This window comes from Mus pahari, chromosome 23 (genome assembly GCF_900095145.1).
Source record: "Mus pahari chromosome 23, PAHARI_EIJ_v1.1, whole genome shotgun sequence".
NCBI classification, from domain to species: Eukaryota; Metazoa; Chordata; class Mammalia; order Rodentia; family Muridae; genus Mus; species Mus pahari.
Window position 1 is genome coordinate 30,121,890 of NC_034612.1, and position 20,057 is coordinate 30,141,946.

General features: G+C 52.5%; 1 protein-coding gene across 4 annotated transcripts in view; it reads right to left on the reverse strand.

The window, feature by feature from the left end:
* Window positions 1–1,521: 1,521 nt before the first annotated feature.
* Mad1l1 (mitotic arrest deficient 1 like 1) overlaps window positions 1,522–20,057 on the reverse strand; it is a 306,462-nt gene continuing 287,926 nt past the window's right edge. For 2 of the 4 annotated variants that reach the window (XM_029533895.1, XM_029533896.1), the window contains one exon: window positions 1,608–2,061. In XM_029533895.1, the coding sequence (XP_029389755.1) occupies window positions 1,903–2,061 (159 nt within the window). In that variant the 3' untranslated portion in view covers window positions 1,608–1,902. Of the gene's footprint in view, window positions 2,062–20,057 lie in introns of all 4 variants that reach the window. The other 2 variants (XM_029533893.1, XM_021186613.1) reach the window with 2 other exon arrangements.

The following is a 20,057-nucleotide window of genomic DNA, read 5'->3' on the forward strand; positions in this document are numbered from 1 at the left end:
AGAGTTCTTCAAATTGTAGAGTTAACCAGAAAGCAGTTATAAATATACTTTGCTGGGGCTCCTTGCTCCCACTTGTTGGTGCTCTCTCTCTCTCTCTCTCTCTCTCTCTCTCTCTCTCTCTCTCTCTCTCTCTCTCTCTCTCTCTCGTGTGTGTGTGTGTGTGTGTGTGACACCCCTCTCTGGGCAGAAGTACTACTCAGATTGCAAACACGCATGTGCACAAGCTCATGCATCCAGAGGCGGTGCCCAAGTACACTAATGTATATAAATACATAGGCAGTTATGACTCATGTTTCCATATGCAAGCACATGCCTCATATGTGCATAGGGTGCACAACTTCTATGTGTAATGTGCACCATGTGCATGTGTGTATTATGCATGTTTGTGCTCTCAACTGGGAGCTCCTGGGCCTTTGAGTCTCCCTTTCCCGCCTGTGTGAGGATAAAGACAGCCTGTACTTGACCTGGGATGCTGGGAAGCAGGGGGACCATCCATGTCTGACTCTGAAGCTAGACCCACAGTTGCCTCTGGAGCAGGACCCCTGCATTCCTAATCTGCAGTCTGATGCCACCCAGCTGGAAAGGTGTGACCAGAGGAAGGCTAGCTTGACATGGGAGAGAGCCAGCGGTGAGCTGGGTAGCTCAGCTGGGTGCAGCCAGTCCCCGCTGCCTGCCAGGACTCTAAGACTCTAAGACTCTGGCTTCTCAACAGCCTGGTGGTCCCTGGGATGGGTCAGGAGCTGGAGAGACACCCACACTCTGTACATCCCAGAGGGCCTTGCACCAGGCAATTAAGAGCTCAGCCATGGGTGAACTTGTAGCTCCAGCTGAGTGTGCCAGGAGGAGATGGAGGCAGCGGGGTGGGGGATGGGGTCCCCTGGTAGGGGAGCTGGAGGCCTGGACACAGCAAATCCTGTTACCTCCTGGCTGTGACGCTTGTCACCATGCCACTAATCCCTTAAAGTAAGTCATTAGCAGCTTAAGACTCATTTATCAGAGGGGGCCCATGGAGGAGCTGTTGTAAGCAAGGGTAGGTGGGAGGGGTGAGCAGGGTGAGCGGGGCTGCCACAAGTAAAATTTTCTCTGGCCCAAGTCTGAGTGCTCCTGGCAGGCCGTCTCATTTCTATTCTCTTGCAGGCATGTGAAGAGGGTATGGTACACTCAGGTGACAGGTCACCAATGCATGGGGACACATGATCAGGTGCCTTGTCTCTCAGGCCAATCCAGACACCCCCCCCTCCTCTCCACCTCTGCTAAAGAAAACCTGTTAACCAGGACACTTGCTGTGGTGCAGATGGCTGGGCCTGGTGGGGCCCCTTGCAGGGAGCTGGCAAGGGAGGGTTACCCACTGACACAGAGGCCTCGGGCAGGAGAGAGGCAGGGAGTGAGACACCCAGGCTCAGAGGGATAGGACCTGAGTGCTCCCACCCCATCTGCCTCTCAGGCTGCGTGTATGAGCAGGGAAGCACAGTGCAGTGTGTGAGACCTGGACAGCGAGGTAGCCTGGAGCCTTGGACACAATCCAGGAAGGAAGACAAAGACAGCACTTTATTTCATTAGGCTGAGACTGTGGCCACTGAAGCCTAAGCAACCAGCACATGGGACTGGAGGCTGGTATGGGTACACCTTGGGACAGTACATGGAGCGGCTCTAGAACAGGGGGTGGGGTGGGGAGGAGAGTAGTGGGGTGTGATCTGGCTTTGTAGCTTGCTCCTGCTGACCAGGGAAAAGAGACAGTGGCTGCTTGAGCAGAGGCTATGGCTAGTGTTTGTGACACGATGCAGCTGTGAGTGGCAAAGGGATCTGGGGATGATGTGGGCAACTGTAAACCAAGAGCTGGCCCAAGGTCTGGGGGTTGCAGGTACAGGTGAGGCTGTAGGTGAGGATGCTCACAGGAAGAGGCTAGACAGAGGTCTGGCGGCTGAACAGCTCTATGGTGAGCGCACTGAGGAAGGCAGGGATGCTGTCCTGCTGCAGCAAGTGCAGCTCAATGAGCTCAGGCACAGAACGGGAGAACTCCGTCTCCAGCAGCTGCATCTTGGAGCCCGAGGGTCCTGTGGCCTGCAGGAGGAGATTAGAGAAGTGAGTCAGCAGTGGCTATTGGACAGGTGTCTGTCCTCACATGACCCCCACGGAGGGAAGAGAACAGGGACTGCTTGCTGCCTGCCACTGGAGTGGAGCCTGGGCTACAGGAGTCCTGGCTTGCTTCTTGCACTCAGTAGGCTCGAGCTGCCCACTGAGGCAAAGTTCAAGGTCTTCAGCAAAGGGAGCGGAGATTCACATCAGGGAGCCGGTCCTGCCTCAGGGCCAGGATACTGGGTATTGAGATGGAGGTTTAACCCTGACAGTGAACTCTGGAGCTCTGTCTGGTTCTTGCCCTGTTCGATTTATTTATTTATTTAAAATTTTTAATTAGATATTTTCTTTATTTACATTTCCTAGTTTCCCCTCCAAAAACCCCTTATCCCTTCCCCACTCCCCCTGCTCCCCAACCCACCTACTTCCCTCTTCCTGGCCCTGGCATTCCCCTATACTGGGGCATAGAACCTTCACAGGACCAAGGGCCTCTCCTCCCATTGATGACTGACTAGGCCATCCTCTGCTACATATGCAGCTAGAGCCATGAGTCCCACCATCTTGCCCTGTTTTCTTATGTCACGTGTAACTGAAGGGAGGACACAATGGCTCTTCGATGGATCGCTGTGAGGGGAGGTGGGTTTGCAGCTTGCAGCCAGGCTCACAGCTGCAGTGTACAGAGCTCAGTTTCCCTGGGTTTGCCCAGGTTATGGGCTGTCTGGGCAGGCTACCCTTCACTATGCAGGCTGGGCTGGAGAAGCAGACAGAGCCCCTGGGCCTTCCTGTCAGTATTCCTTTCACAACACTCACTTAGCCTGGGGCCTCCCCTGCCAATTGGCCCAGCCATACTTTAGTGGCCCCAAATATAGTAGGACCACTTGGGTAGGAGAGAAAAGCCCCTGCTGGCAAGGTCACAACACATAGGACCACTCCCAAACCTTGGGTCTGAGTGGGGTAGCCCTCCCCACTCAGACTCAGAAAGACAGAGGGCCCAATTGGAGCAGAGCAGAGGTCAGACTAGCTGGTTTTCCAAGGAAGAAGCATGGGGGGGGCCGGCAAAAGGAAGTGGGTTTATGGGGTTGTAAGCCAGGCTACAGCCCATCAGAAGAGCCATCTGAAGAAAGGCAGGCATCAGAAGGATGAGAAGAAGTTAGAACATCTGTGCACCACTGGCAGCAAGTTCAGCTCCTGTGGACAAGCCTCGAAATTCCCAAGCATGACCATGTGATCTACTGGTGTCCCTCCAGTGTGCTTCCAGGCCAACTAAACACACATCTACACAAAGAGGCACATACCAATATCCACAGTGACACGATGCCTGCAGGGATGCAGGGATGAACAAAGTGCAGTTTAGCTACACATATGTAAATAAATAATCCAGCCATGAAAAGGGACAAGCTCAAGGGACTTTGCACATAGTTGGCTGTTTATGTGGTATCATTGGCATGAGGCATCTATATAAGACAACAGGGCAGAGACAGGAGGCTGGTGGTGTGTACCACGGGGAGAGCTGAGAACGCCCGCTTTGGGGATAGTGTTTCTCTGTGATTCACCCTGTGCGAATAAACAATGCACAGTGGACATGCTAATGAGGACCCGGATGATGCATGGCTCAAGGCATCTAGGAGCTTGTTCTGAAAGGTCCCTCCTGCCAGTGGCTCTGCAGGTGACCCTATTCCTGAGAGCCACACAGATGGCCAGGCTGTTCCCTTAGGTCCTGGCACTCCGTGACTGCCACTGACTCCCTAGCATGAACAAGAGGGGACCTGGGGAGACTGCAGCTGCTGAGGCCCCCACCTCCCTTTCACCCCATCCCTCGAGGGCCATCAGGGAACGGGAGGCTCTGTCTCACTGCTTCCCCAAGCTGTCTCCTGTCTTGCTTGTTACCTGGGTTTTCCTCCTGTTTTCTTGAGTAGGCCGACCCCCAGTCTGTTCCCATGGCCCTTAATACATTTAGCCTTGTCATAGTTCAACACAAACCATCTTTAAACAAAAATAAGAGAAACCACTCTGACCTTTTCTTGAGAAAATCCTTTCATTTCTCCCTTCTGCTCTAGACTCGCAATGTTTTTCCTGAAATGTCAGAGGGGCTGACTCTGAGGCAGCTGTTTGGGAAGGAGCAGGCAGAGCTGGCTGGGTGGGGGTGGGTAAGGGTGGGAGGACCTCCAGGGTTCTTTCCTGTTCCAGCTCACCCATGGTCTGGGTCCCCTCAGCAGGAACTTCTGGGTGTCATGGCTCCCCTGCCCCTCCCCAGATGTGTGTCTGTCTGTGTAAGTGTGGTACTGGAAATGAAACCCAGGGGTCACACAGGTTAGGTAAGTACCCAATATCAAGTTACGCCTCTAGTCCTTTCACTAGAGAACTGCAGTCAGGGGCTCTACCACTGAGCCACACCCCCAGCCCCTCACTGGGGGATTCTAGGCAGGGGCTCTACCACTGAGCCACACCCCCAGCCCCTCACTGGGGGATTCTAGGCAGGTGCTCTACCACTGAGCCACACCCCCAGCCCCTCACTGGGGGATTCTAGGCAGGGGCTCTACCACTGAGCCACACTCCCAGCCCCTCACTGGGGGATTCTAGGCAGGGGCTCTACCACNGGGGGATTCTAGGCAGGGGCTCTACCACTGAGCCACACTCCCAGCCCCTCACTGGGGGATTCTAGGCAGGGGCTCTACCACTGAGCCACACTCCCGTCCTCTTGTTAATATTGTTCTATTTTGAGAAAAGGTCTCACTAAGTTGCCCAGACTGCCTTGAACTGTGGTCCTTCTGCATCTGTGTTCCAAGTAGCTCAGATGACAGGCCACCACATCCATTCTTTACTTGAAAGAGACCTGTCTCAGCTGCCAGCACCACTCGCCTCTCCTGATAAATAGGCAAGAGCTAAAGAGGCCACATGAAACCCATTCCAACCCCGATGGGTATCTGCTCACGGAGTTTCTTTGTGGCCAGTACAAGTCCTGGCAGGTCCCTCTGGAGGCTGGAGGGAGGGCAGGAAATGTCTCTCCTTGCAAGTCTCAAACAAAACCAAGTCTGAGGTTTGTACACAAGTTGGGAATGGCCCAGTTAGGTCCTTCCACAGTCCCTCTGCCCACTCTCTCTCTCCTCCAGTTGTACTGCCTGCCTCGGCACGGGTAGGCTCACCTCCTGGTGCAGACCCACCCAGTGAAGTGGTCCTGGCTTATCAGCACGTTCGGGCAGAATGACACCCCGCCAATCAGTCCCTGCACCGTTCTGCCGTGTTCAAATGCCACCCGGTCCCCAGGTGCCTGCAAATCACCATAATTAGGGGCTGTTCACTTAAAATTAGAGCGCAATTTTTTAAAAAGCAAATTGCCCAGTTAGACGTGCTGGCTGCGGTTAGAAATATTTATGGGCTACGTGCATGTGCCGTCTCTAGCTCCCTCTCCTTCTGTGCTGGGGACAGGCCAACAGCACTGAGGGCCAGCGCAGTAGAGATGAAGGTGCCCACTGCTGACAGTTGTCAGCCTCTGCCCTTTGACCCATGCCTCCACCTCCAGCAGGAGTCTGTTCCCAAGGCCTACAGGGCGAAAGGGCTTTGGGCAGGGGATGTGACTTGTGTGTGCGAAGCCAAGGAGATCCAGATAGGGATGTTGGGGTGGCTGGGCACATAGCCAGAGGGATGCTAAGGAATTCCCATGAGCCAGCATTGGGTGAGTCCCTTCCTATCTGCTCAGGCCCAGGGAACATGGTGCCCTCTATAGTCTTCCTTGTCCTCAGCATCTATACTTGGGATAGACGTCCCCTCTACTCCGTTGACACTACAGTGGCTGCCATCCCCACCCTGGCTCACACTGTCAGTGTGTGCAGCGTGCAGGTCTTGAGAGCCTGTGCTATCTAGGCGGTAGAGACAGCAAACTACTTCAGTAAGCTCAGCCCAGGGACCCCTCTTTGTGAAAGCCATTTTATACCTGCCCCAAGTCCCTCCCTCCTTTTATACCCACCAGAGATCCCTCCCACCTAACCTGGGACCAGTGGCTCATGGGAAGGGCTGTGCCAATCTTCTTCCTGTGCCCCAAGTTGCCAGATCCCAGAGGAACTGGCGGACACCGGTTCAGGATGACGAGGGCAGGGCTGATAATGATGGACCCACATGGAATTCCAAGAGTAGAAACTGTGTCTGTATGGCAAATGGCTTGCCTGGTGTCCCTGCTGAACTGTGCCAAGGAAAGTATCCAATGCAGTGTGGGCTAATAACAAAGCATGAAAAGAATTTACCATCCTGGCTAGGGGTGACCTTTCCCTCTGGAGCTGTGTGTGTGTGTGTGGGGGGGGGATGGGGCTAGGCCTTGCAGCCCCTAACGATTCTCAAACCCACAATTATTATTATTAGATGCTTTCTATTTATGAGCACTGCGTCCCCAGGCTTGCGCTTTGCTTCAGAGTCCCACAGCTGCTCCTGCAGCTCTGGGAGGGAAGGGGGGGTACAGGGCAGGGACAGAGCCTGTGGGTTCCATCTAGGACAGACAAGGGAGCCCTGGCCCTTCACAGGCTCCCTATATGTTCGGAGGCTATGGGGGTCCAGGACATCCTAGAGAAGTGGGGACAGAGAGGAAAACAGCAGTGGACGGGAGGCCGTGCAATTCAGCCATGAGGAAAAGGCAGGAAGTCACTCTTCTATAGCCTGGACACTGAGCGTGAGAGAGCCAGGGCACCCGTTGCTCTGCTCTGAAGCCTTGGTCATCTAGCCAATGGCAGGGAGACATAAAAGTTGATCCGGTCTCCTCCCTCGTCTGTCTGCCACCTTCAGGGCACTGGGTCTCTGAGAGTGGCTTTTCCTGAAGCCACCATACTTAGAGCGTTGACATCACCTGGTGAGATACAACCCCAGCTGTCACTCTCAGTTGCTGCGTGACCAGGGTGTAATACTGCTTTCCTTCTCTGAGCTAGTATCCTCACACAAAACAGGGACTGGTGCCTTGGTGGGGGGCCGTAGGTGATGCAGAGCTCCCAGTCAAGGCAATGGAATAGGAATTGGGTCACTTACCCTATGAAATAGTCCAAATGAGACAAGAAGCCAGGGAGAGGCCTCGTGGGTAAAGCTCCCATGGTATCCATGAGGAGCTAAGTTCAGGTCTCTTGTATGCTGCTAAAGTCGGGGACAGCAGTGCACATCTGTAACCCTACTCTAAAGCCAGGGATGGAACATCTGTGACCCTGTCTCTAGGAGAGCTGGAGACAGGCGGATTCCAGCCAGCCTAGCTGAGTCGTAAGCTGCAGCTTCGCCGAGAGATCCTGCCTCATAAAGTAAGATAGGGAGTTGGCCAGCGGGCTCAGCAGGGAGGTGCAGCACTGAACCTGATGGCCTGAGCTTGAACTTTCAGACTCACATAGTAGAAGCAGAGAACCGACTCTCCTCTGGCCCCACTAACGCCACGCATGCACCCCACCCCATAAGTAAATAAATGAAGGCATGGAGACGATGCCTTCCACAAGCACATGGACTCCTGTAACCTACCGAATGTGCATATATGCATGCGCATAGTCACTTATACAATCACATGTGAAAGTTGCCACAAACCACCAACTATGAAGCACAGTTTTCAAGTCAAGGGACCTAACGGGACAAATAGAAATGGGTGGCCTGAGGTTGCAGGGAGAGGGCTGACGTGGGAAAGGAGGAGATGACTTCAAGTGTGCTCTCTTCTGTTGGGTGGGGACTGGCACCTGGTGTAAAAAGCCACCTGACGAGAACAAATGAAAAGACCAGGGGAACCCAGCCAGCATTTGCAGCTCCCAGGGCTGAAAACTGCCCTCGCTCCCAGCCCCAGGATAGCTTGTGGGGACTCGGGAGACACTGACAAGGTCTGACATCAGTGGCAGGGCAGAAGGACTCCCTACAGTTGGGTCCCACCTCACAAATCTTAAACCAAGGTCTCCAAGGTTCAAACTGCTTCCAGATAACTCTACTGCAAAGTCAACAATATTTATTGTAATCTACAGAAGTTTGGGACCCAGACAAGGCAGAGTCAGTACCCGCTGATGGTCAGCTGGTTATAGGAAGACTCAGGAATGCACAGCTCACAGAGAAAAGAAATGAGGACCAGAGGACAGCCCTAACGGGTAACAGTACCTCACCATTATTTCACACCACGTGACCAAAAGCTCAGAGACAGAAAAGCAGGAGAAGGGCCAGCCCCCCACAGTGAGCATGGCCCCATGAAACAGGACGAGTAGGGCCACACACTGCCCGAGAGGATGAGTCATCTCAGGACGCCAGGGGAGGAGATACCAAAATGACAAAGGACCCAACCATCTATGGGTAACATGACAGGGCTCTACATACATCAAGAGTCCAAAGCAGAGGTCAGCACGTTGTGGTGCCTGTGAACAGCTCTCAACAACCCACATCCAGGTGACACAGCCGCATCAGTCCCCACCCTTCACTGGGATCCGCTTCAGACCAGCTGCATGGCACTAAGCTGGGAGGGCTCTCCCACACACTCAGCTCTGATGAGTGCTGCTGGACTCTCTCTGCTTCCAAGAGAGCAGCCCTGTGTGTGACAGAGAACTGACAGAGGCTCCCGGGCAGCAGCTACGGAGGAAACTCCTGGTGACGGCTCTGTGTATGGGGAGACCCTAGGTGACTGCGGCCATGGGAGCCCTTCAGAACTGGCCACTGGGAGCTGTTATCCAGTGATGTGTAACCGACATGGGGGATCGAGAGATTCTTGAGGAAATGACACACACTCCAAACAAGGCAAGAAGAAACCGGCATCAGAATGCACACCTGCAACTTGCTCACCTCCAGAGAAAACAACATGTCCAAGCAGCTGGTAGGGGCAGAGGAACAAAGATAAGAGTGGCAGTGTATTTCTCCCTGAAAACAATGATGGCAAGGAGATAGTGGGGTGTCTTAGTGAGGGTTTCCCTGCTGTGAGCAGACACTATGGCCAAGGCAACTTTAACAAGGACAACAATTTAATTGGGGCTGGCTTACAGATTCAGAGGTTCAGTCCATTATCATCAAGATGGGAGCATGGCAGCATCCAGGCAGGCATGGGGCAGGAGGAGCTGAGAGTTCTACATCTTATTCTGAAGGCAGCTAGCAGAATACTAGCTTCCAGGCAGGTAAGGTGAGGGTCTTTAAGCCCACACCCACAGTGACACACCTACTCCAACAAGGCCATACCTCCAAATAGTGCCACTCCCTGGGCCAAGCATATGCAAATCATCACAGGGGCAACAGAGTGGACCAGCAACCCTGAACTCAAGACACACGGTGGGATAACAACCTTGAAGGGTCTTCAGACACACAAGGCCGGTAAGCCTGACTCTCAAGCTGATCTATACAACCATTCATAGATCCACTCACCCATCTACTTACCATTTTGCATTTCTGAGGATGGACCTCAGAGCCTTGTGCATAACAGTAAGCACCCTACTGCTGAGGCCCTCTCCAGGCTGATGGGAGGATTCTGGGCTCTCTACCACTACATAGACGATTTCTAAAAAGCTGTTAACCCCACCCAGCTCTGCTATGAAATCAAAACCTGAAGACATCATAAAGAAAAGGCACAAACTACAAAACAAGGGCCCTCTTACTGTGCAGTGAAACTCTTACCTTACAACTGTGTGTGAGCCACTTGTGTAACTACCTTTGCACATGTATGCTCACGCATGTGAAGGCCACAGGTCAACCTTGGATGTTAGTCCAAGGACAGTCTGCCTTGGATTTTATTTTTTGAGACAGTCTCTCCCTGGCCTGGTGTCCACTGATTAGGCTAGTCGGGTTGGCATGAGCCTCAGGGACCCGCCTGTCTCTATCTCCCCAGCACAGGGATAGAAGCCTGAGCCCCAACATGTGGTTTTTAAAAATGTATGTTTCTGGGGATTAAACTCAGGTCTTCATGCCTGCAAGGCAAACGTTTTACTGACTGAGCCACTCCCCAGCCCCTCCACCTCCATATTAGTCACATTATATAGCTGCAAAAAATACTCAAAGGTGCTTTGTTTTCCACAGTTTCTCAGACACTCATGTCAGGAGCCACAGCAAAATAGAGCCCTTTACTTTGGCTGAGAAGTAAAGGAGAATACTGGGGCCAACTGGGACGACCTAGGCCACATAGCAAGCACTAAAGGGTACACACCTAATGACCTTTTTCCTCTAGTAAGGCCCCACCTCCTAAAGTTTCCAGACTTTCCCAGGTAGAGTAACCTGCTGGGACCAAGCGCCTGCCTCTTGAGCCTGCCCATTCCAAACAGTGACCCACTTAGGCTTCTCCAAGAATACAAGGCTGCTTGGTACTGGAGACTCATGGTGACCCAACTATTGCCCATGAAAAAGAAAGCACACATTCATCTCAAAGCAAATATATATCGTGTGCAACACATTTCATGTGTGTGGTTGTGTGGGGTGTGTGTGTGGGGGGTGTTTGCTCATGTGTATGTATGTTTATGTGCATGTGGAGACCAGAGGACAGCCATTTTCATCACTGAGATAGGATCTCTCATAGGCCTGGAATGTGGCTGCCTGGAAAGCCCTAAGACCTACTGTTGTCTGCCTGCCTCCCCAGTACTGGTGTGACAAGTGTGAGCCACGATGCCTGACTTCTTATGTAGGCTGTGGGTCTCAAACACAAGTCCTTATAGCCATAGCAAGTATTCTTATCTAGTGAGGCACTCTCCCAACATGCATTTTTCAAAATCAAACAAAACAAAACAAAACCAAGCATCTTTGCAACGTAGAATTGGACCAGGAGTGCATGTGAACAGCACACAGTGGAACCCATCCCTGAGGGGCAGGAGTGAACGCTTCCCTCTCACAGGAGAAGAGGAGATGCCTGCACATCACCTCTATGCAGGCAGCATCCTAGGGTATTCGACACGAACAACAAACAGAAATGAAAAGTGTAAGCCAATACATTTTATAACAACCCTGAAACATGAATCACCTAGGGAAAGATGGAGAAAAGATTGAGACAGCTGCAGGATGGAGATGAGAAGACAGGCTCAGAGGAAGCCCTCTTTGGCTGGGAGCTGCGTTGCTAAGATGCAGCATCCCTAGACAATCTGCACAGTTGGTGCATGCCCAGTCAATGCCCGAGCTGCCTTCCTGCTTCATAGGATGCGAACGGCTGAGACTACAGTTTGGAAGGAGATCTACAAACCCTGGGATTCCCACATGATCTGAAAAAGAGCAAAGCTGGAGCCAAAAAAAAAAAAAAAAAAAAATCTGACTTGCTGGGCAAGGATGAAGCAGTAACAGGCATGAATAGAGGGGTGGTGGTGGCTCGCCCTGAGGCTGCCTCTCAGGTTCATGGCCAAGGTACAAAGGTAACTCGGGATTTTCTAAGCAATGCCACTGTACCAAGACACATGAAAGTATGTGTGCACCACACACACATTTTTTTTTGAGACAGAGTCTCATGAAGTCCAGGCTGGCCTTAAACTCTATAAATAGCTAAGGAAGGCCTTGATCCTCCTGCCCACCCTGGAACACTGGGATTGCAGGCATGTACCAGCATACCAGGTTTATATGGTATTAGGATAGAATCCAGGGCTTTGTGTATGCTAGGCAAAAATACTTTGTGGTCTGAGCCACGTCTCCAGCCCTCCATAGATGCATGAGAGAACTTCAAAACATGCCTAGTATCAGATCCGAAAGTCAACTCCAATGGATCAGACCTATAAAATATACACAATAGAACTCCTAGAAGAAAAGCATGGAGAGAAATCCTCCTTAGATCTGATACCAGATGCATACTGCACAAACAAAGGACTAATGAACTATCCAAAGTTAGAACTTCTGCTCTTCCTAAATGCTTTCAGAGAATGAAAAGACAAATGTTGAAGGGACTCTGGCCAGCTCAAGTGTGTAGTGAGCATGGCTCGGGCAGACCTTGCCCTTCTCTTCCATCCCCCCTGCCTTGCTAAAATACATTCCTGAAGCTGGCTACCAAGGTATATTCCCCTGTTTGGCCACTTCTTCCTTCTGAGGCTGACTACCAAGGTCCAGCCATCAAAAATCCAGCAATCAAAAGCCCCCTTTAATTCACTTAATTAACAAGCCCAATTACACCTCATCCTAACCCAGGTTTTCCTACTGTACCATTTGCTTATTGACCGTGTCTGTCTCTTCTCTATCCAGAGAGTCCTTTGTCCTCCAGGACTCTTTATCTCCCTTCCCCTTCTCCCTCATCTTCTATCTCCTGTCTTTGTTTCTAATTCCCTGCCCTCTGTCCCTCTGGGGCAAATCAACCTCCTTGGCACTGAGAACTTGGTCTTGGGAGCCTAGGCTGATACTTTTCCTAAAAAGCCTGGCCTAGGAGAACATAGCATGGTTTATGGCTGATAAATGTTGTGTGTCCAGCTATACAAAGACTCCTGAAATCTAGTAACAAGGAGATAAACAACCTAGTTTTACAAATGAGCCAAGGGACTAGAAAGATGGGTAAGAACTTGCCATGCAGCGTAAAGACCTGAGCTTGATACTTGGAACCCTCGGCAAGATGGAAGGAAAGAACTCACCCCACAGAGCCGTCCTCTGCTCACCACTCAGTTCCCCTGGCACAGTACCCCCTGAGGCAGGGAGGAGGACCGTGGAGGATCAGGAGAGATGGGACTGTGGAGGGCAAGCGGTACAGACCTCAGAAAGTCCCACAAGAAGGGCAAGGGCTGGCTCGTGAGTATGGGCTCAGCTCCCGGCACATACGTGGAAGTCAGCAGGGAGGGTAAATGTCTGCAATCCTTGTGCAAGGGTAGGGGTGCTGCAGGGCAGACAGGCACATCCCCAGAACTCATGGCCAACCTGGAGCCAGGCTGTGAGCTCTGGTCCAGTCGGAGAACCTGTCTTAGAAAGTAGGTAGGCAAGGGCAGCCACAAAGCCTCCCAAGCCCGAGATCAAGTCCCAGAATCACTGAAACAAAACAAAAATCATGGAGCTGAGAGGTATCTCAGTGTGTAAGGTGCTGGCCATGGGAGCCTGACAGCCTGAGTTCAATCCCTGGAATGCACACAGGCAGGAGGAGAAAACCCGCTGCATGAAGTTATCCTCTGACTTCTACATATGCACTGTGCCATGCAGCCCTGCCCACCACATACATGCAGTAATAATAAACAAATGCTTATTTAAAAAGAGTGGAGGGGAATAGAAAAATAACCCTACCATCTCCCTCTGAGAGAGTAACGGTGGAAGATACGGAAATCAACATCTGCTCCCCTGGCACCCCTGCCCCATCTCTGTGGGTGCACTCCAGCTCAGTGGAACCCCAGCTCCGGGAAATGTGTCTTAAGTGGTTTAACAGTAAGGGCCTGGCCACCAACTCTCCACACGGGAAGGGAAGCCCCCTGCGGGTCTGGGGACTTAGCAGAGTGCATACCATAGGGCTCACAGCCCAGCCCGATTTCTGTCACCATGCAGCTAAACACAGGCTAAAGAGGGAATTATGAAAATATTTTCTAAGAGAAAAGCCTTATGTCTACCCATGGCTGGATTCCTTCCTGGGGACCTGTCATTTGCTGCATGTGACATTCCACTCAAAGCCAGGCATACTGGGTCATCCATGGCCAGCCTGCTCTGTGATAGGAACCCTGTGGCCTAGGGAGCCTAGGTGCTGCCAGCGTGCACTTTGTCCCACATTCCACCACGAGGTCTTCTTTATTCGGGTTGTAAGGGCCTGGGGTACGACACTCGGCTTGAATGGAACAGGGCTGAGGCCCACCCTGTCCCCAGGGATGGGGTAGGAGTGAAGAAGGCCAGGTGAGCACAGAGTGACTCTCGGGACCAGGCCTTGACTGTGTGTTGGCAAAGTGTCCAGGATCGAGGCTTAGGCTTCTCTGACCTGTGATGGCCTCTCAGGACCAGTGCTCAGTGGGGAGTTGTGCTCAGCGGCTCTGGCATGCCTCGCTGAAGGCAGCTGCCCTTCCTATGTGGCAGGTGTGGCTTGGGGCTCCTGGTGGGCCCAGGGATGTAGATGACAGCCGGGCAACCATCTGCTCTCAAAGCTGCAGGCGCAGGCTGTTGCTGCAGCCGATGCTAAAAGGCAGATTTGTTGGTTCTGGGTTAAAAATATCCTGTGAATGACACGACTTTCAGAGGTAAATCTCTGAAGGCTTGGAGGGGCGAGGACGCGCTCTCCTCACTGGGTGTCTCCCTTGCCTGAAATCTGACACGCGGCAGAGTGGCCCCAGTGGGACAGGCCACTCGCTTCTCAGAAAATGGCCGAGAAGTTCCTCACACACACCCTGCTGGTGCCTGGTCCAGGACTTGGCTGTTCTGTCCTACTTCAGACTCATCCAGAGCCTCTGCTGGGAGTTCTCAAGCAGCCGGACTAACAAGGCAGCTGCCTGGCCTTCCTGACAGCTGTGGGCACCTTGAGATGAAGGCCATCATTCACGATACTGAATCCAGCTCTGTGCAGACCCTTCTGGGCTAGCTGCATCGAGGACTGATGGATGTCCACCTAGTTCCCACCACATGGGCTGGTGGCATCTAGCAGGGCATCCAGTCAATAACTGTTTTCAGAGATGTGCTGCCCACGGCAACCTCTTCCCAAGGAGGAATCCAGAATAGTGAGGCTGCTCAGAAGGTCTAAGGTTCAAAGGTGCCTATGCTACCAGAAACCACTGCCCCGCTGCCTCACCTCAGGCAGGCCTGCTGGAGGCTCTGGTGGGGCAGGGGCTTCTGATAGAAGTCTGTTCGTAGGAATGTCCCCAGCACCTCAAAAGGTAGTACTCATCTTGGGCACTGTTATGTCAGGTGACTCCTGGCTGAGGATATCGCAGGGACCCTGGCCACCCTAGCATGTCTGTCTCTGTGTGGACTGCTCACTTACCCTTGGTGTTGGCATCAACTGTAAGCTGCCTTGCTTTTCATCTTTCACTGGCCCTGAAAGTCGATCATGAAAGAGAATTTTCTTTCTTGTTTTTTAATTAGACTCGGTAACATCACCAAGCTGTGAGCTTACGGCTTTGTAGATCTTGTGTTTCTGACAGTAATTACTCACTAAGGCTTTCCAGCTCCAGTTCAACTCAGCAACTGCCCTGCCAGTAAATAAGAAGAGATAAGGCAACAGACTCCAGGATTCACAAGCAGCCCTTCCCACCTGGCTCCCGGCATCCTCTGGCTGAAGCTCTGCGTGGGCAAGCTTCCGGGTTATGGCCCTGAGGGGTGGCTCTGCTCTCTACTCAGGATCTGTATGGCTGTATTGCAATATCTCTGGAAGAAAGATCCCAGGGTACTGGGTGCCTGTTCCTTGCCATCTCTCGCTTACTCTGTCTCTGGGTGAGCACCTTCAGGAATGATTGAGAAGGAACCTGTGTCCTCTGTGCCAGAGAGATCCATCAAAGTATCTTCTTTAGGTTCTTCCCAATCCATCTCTGCCACATGTCCAACACTCATGTGCCCTCAGGGGGTGGCAATGGACCCTGCCTCAGACCCTCCCTTCTCCCTCTGCTCATGGGCTCCTTGAAAGTGCAGGGCACATCCAGGACCCTCTGGGCCATGCCATAAAACAGGGCAGAGTCCATGGGTCAAACGCACATGTGCAGGTCACTTGTCCATGACCACTTCCCATGGCTTAGTTTGCAGACCAACTCAGAGCCTCCTCTGGGTGAGAGAGAGCTGACTAGTTGAAAGCCCCAATGCCAAGGGGAAAGCAAGACGATGTGAGACTCAGGGAGAAGCTCGCCCCTAGTCAGGCTGAGGGACATAGAGATGGTGGGTGAAAACGACTACTGAACTGCTTAGGGAAGCAGGGTCCGTGAAGAGGATGCCCCTCCCTGCCCTGGCATCCCAAGGCTGTGGCGGTAGCCTGTGTGTGTGGCGGGTCTGGTAGCATCAGCTGCCCATGCTGTTGGCTGCTTTCATTTGGGGCTGAGTTCTCTGACTGTGGATATTCACTGATACTGCAGAGTAACACTCCCTTCTCAGGAACACTCAATTGAAACCAGCCCAGGGGACTGTGGCAGGAAGCCCAGAGGGGTCAGGGCCTACATGGCCACACGGCAGCCCCATGGCTGTGTGAGTGGGCAGGCTCCATCAGCTGGCCCACCTCTGACTGTGCCAGGGCTTCCTTAAATACAATTGGTTAGTCACAGTTTAGTGTTCTTTATTGTAAGCTATTTTGAGAGGCAATTAAAACATCCCACTGCCAAAGTGCACGTCTCCTACAGGGAGTCCTAATATGAAGGAGTCAGAGACAAAGACTGGGGAGGAGACCCAGTTTGTTTGAAATGGCAGGCTTTGTCCCGGTCCAGTCTTCTTGGAGAGCGCCAGCAAGGCTCTGCTGGGCTGAGGCCAGGGCTCACAGAGCATGGCGCTGAGTCGTTCTCTACCTAGAGGCCGTGGCCTCATGACACTGATATGCCCCCTCCTCCTGCTGAGCTCAGCACAGTTGAAGCCTCTTGCCAGGGCCAGTCAGTGAGTGTAGGTGAGAGAGGGAACACAAGAGGAGGTCCATTCATTTTCGTTCTTTTGCAAGAGGACTGAGCCCACAAAGTCAGTGGGAGTGGTGTGAGGGAGGGTGGCCAGGAGGGCATGCTGGACTGTTCATAGCCATTTACGTCTTTGTTGGGATTAAAAGGTGATTTTAGAAAGTAGCCAGCAATTTTAGAGGTGTCCCATCCAGTGTCACTGAGCCTCCTACAGGGCTGACACACATCTAGACATGCTCCCAGGGAGCACAGCTTTCCCATGACCCCAGCCTTATGACATCTGTGAGCAACGGAGAGGCCTGTGGTTGACAGAGCACAGCGGTTTGTAACTTTCTGCTTTACAGGGTAGAGCCGGGCGGCCAGGAGGACCTCAGATGGGAGGCTACCACAGGACTCTTGGTGGGTGTTCACGGCAGATCCTAGCCAGGAAACTCCCACATAGCCCTCCTCCCTGAGGCTACCTTGTGGCCTTTCCTTGAGGGTCAGCATTGGAGGTACCAGACTTAAACCTCTTTTGAGGGACTTCCTCAGGCTGCAGGGGGGTGGGGGGTGGGGGGGGGAGGGGCGGGGTGGACGGGTGAGCTCATAGGCTCTACAGAGGCCGCTCATGATGAGCTCCACCAACTGTCTCAGAGCTTCCTCAGGGAGGTCAGGAACACAGGCTCAGGTGTGGGGAGACAATACTTGCCCAGGGTCTTGTCAAGACTGTGGAAGACGATGTATAGCTGGCTGGTGAGCAGCCATGGTCATTTTACCTACCATCCCTATGAGGTGTGCCCTATAAGGTGAGGGCAGGCCCCAGGGCACACTAATTCACAATAGGCGCAGGGTCTGCAAACCCCTGGAGTTGAACAGCAGGAAAGGGGCTCTGCTTGCCTCCAGAGTCAGGCTCCACTCAGAGCCTCTTGCAGCTTTGCTGACTTGAGACAGGGCCCCAATGCAAAGTGAGCTCTGATCAGTCACATTCAGAGCACAGAATTCCAGTGCAGAAGAGGCCACTGTCTGACCTTGGCCAGCCTCAGGGACTTTGCCAGCCCTGCCTCAGCTGGCTCAGAACTTAGCCTGTGTTGTGACCTGGTGAATGGTGAGCCTGGCATTCATCCATCTCCCACTCCCCACATGACACAAGAACCAGCCTATTTCCAGGCTAATCACTTTCCCAGTAGGCTTCATATCCGCAGGCTCCAGCCAGCCCTGAGACTGCACTGGTAGCAACCAGGGCCACCTCTCCCTTGAGTAGTGCAGAGTTTCAGGGGGAGATCAGAAGGTCACAAACCACTTCCAGGATGGGTGACTGATGCCACTTCAGGAGCTCCTTCACTCCCAGAATTCTACAACTGACACACTGTGTGCACTAAAGGAGTGCTCCAGACCCACAGGGTGATGAGGGATGGGGTGGCTAACTGTGAAGGAGATGAGGGAAGAAGGAAGTGACCACCTGAATCCACCGGGTCTTTGGAACCAGGTGTCCTCCCAACTCTCACCAACAAGAAAGCAGCAGAGGGAAGGATGGCTGAGTACAGAAAACTCAGGACGTGGCGGATGCCTGGGAGGTGGCACCCGCAGTCTGGTCAAAGTATCTTGTTCTCTGTAGAAAAGGGCATAGGAAGTTGGGGGTGGTCAGCATGAGTAAGGTGGTGTCTGCTTTTGGAGCAGATCTTGTGGCTTGAGCGGTGCTGGGATTGTCTGTGTCCCTGTCTTGCAGCGGGAGGGTCCATGTGCTGCTGTTGCTGCTGCAGTTTCATTGATGGCATTCATTTAAAAAAGAAATCGCAAAACACGCTCTGTAGTCAATTTGCTCCTTGGCCCCAAGAATAGAATACAAATCATCTTGCATCCGGCAGGTACCATCCTGTGATTTGCTTTAGGAAATGATTTCTGAGTGGACTCTGATGTTGTCATCTGTCTCAGGAGAGGGAAATCATCCTTTCTACTTGTCCAGGGTGTTGAAGACCATGTCTCTTTTCCAACTGAGTTTGTCCTTTTCCATTTAGCAAGCTCTGTTTTTCTTCCTGGATACCCCTGAGCAGTGTGGCTAGGCAAGGGCTGAGTGACGTACACAGTGGCAGGCTAGGCACCGACTGCTCACTTGGCAGACAGCCATCATGTGACATTGGAGGATGCCCTTAGGAGCTACACACATCCAACCCAGATGCTAACAGAGTCCCTGGTCCCATAACTCAGCTGCACGGAGTGGTGGCTGCAGACAGAGCCCCATGGAGGGTGTTTGGGATACCCTGACATCTGCCATAACCTGCAGCTATGGACCTATGGGCAGGTCACCTGACCCTTCAGACATCAATGTCTATGCCTCGGAAGTGAGGGCCAGGTGGAATGAGATGTAGCTCTTTGGACCACAGAGTGTTTAAGTGAATAGATAAGCAGACTGAATAGGCACGTGCGATACACTCCCAGGCTATCCTAACTGTAAGGACTGGTTCCCTGGGTGTAATACCATACAAGCAAGGAGAGGGGGTCATATTCAGTAAAATGGTGATGTTTCCTGCTGCTGGGGGTGACAGCATTGATGATATGCATCCCAGCTTTGAGACAGTCTCCCACGTGCAGCCCTGGCTGGCATGGAACTCATTAGTGTCAAGCTATAACAAGAGCTTCCTGCCTCTGCCTCTGAGCACTGGAATTAAAGGCATGTTGCCATCATGCCTGCCCTTGTTCTTTTTTAATTTTTAAGTGTGTGTGTTCTGAGTGAGCTAAGATCATATTATAACCATATGGATATGTGAATACGGGTGCAGGCGGCTATAGAATTCAGAAGAGGATGCTGGATCCCTGGAGCTGAAGGTAGAGGAGGTTGTGAGCCACTTGACGTGGTGTGGGGAACCACTCAGGTCCTCCCTAAGAACAGCAAGTGCTCTTAATTCCCGAGCCATCTCTCTAGCCCCCATCATCTTTGGTTTTGTTTTGGTGTGTGCACAGGGATGCGCATGCCTGTGAGTGTGTGGGGGCCAGAGGTCAGGGATGGCGATCTTCCTCTGTTGCTCTCTATCTTCTGTGAGACATGGTCTCTCACTGAACCTGTGGCTCATCGATTTGGCTAGTCAGCGAAGCCCAGGGACTTTTCTGTCCCCGCCTCTGTTGCATTAGGTTTGTAAATATGCATTGTCATGCCTGCTTTTTTAATGTGGATTCTGGGGCTTGAACGCAGATTCTCATGCTTTCCACTCCCCCAGTCCTCCAAACTTGTTTTTTACGGGCATTCTGTTGCTTTAGGAAAACGCGGAGATGAAGGCACTGACCCCCCCACTGACTCGGCTTACTCAGAGCTCTACAGTAAGAGTGACAACCAGCTTCCCTTCCAGCTTGTGCACGCGCACACATACACAATTGTCTTCTCACACATGAAATAATGTGTCATCAACAACAAAGCACATTCTAGGTAAATGCCAGGCCAGGCATCGCCATTCCAGTGTGAACATGTTGGGGTCTTCCACCTCCTTGTCACCGCCAAGCCTACCTTGCTGTTACACTAATCACTCTCCTTCAAAACACCAGCCCCCTACAGGCGCTGAGACCCACCAGAGAGTTGCTGTGTCTCCACCGCCTACCGAGAAGACCCCCCCCCCC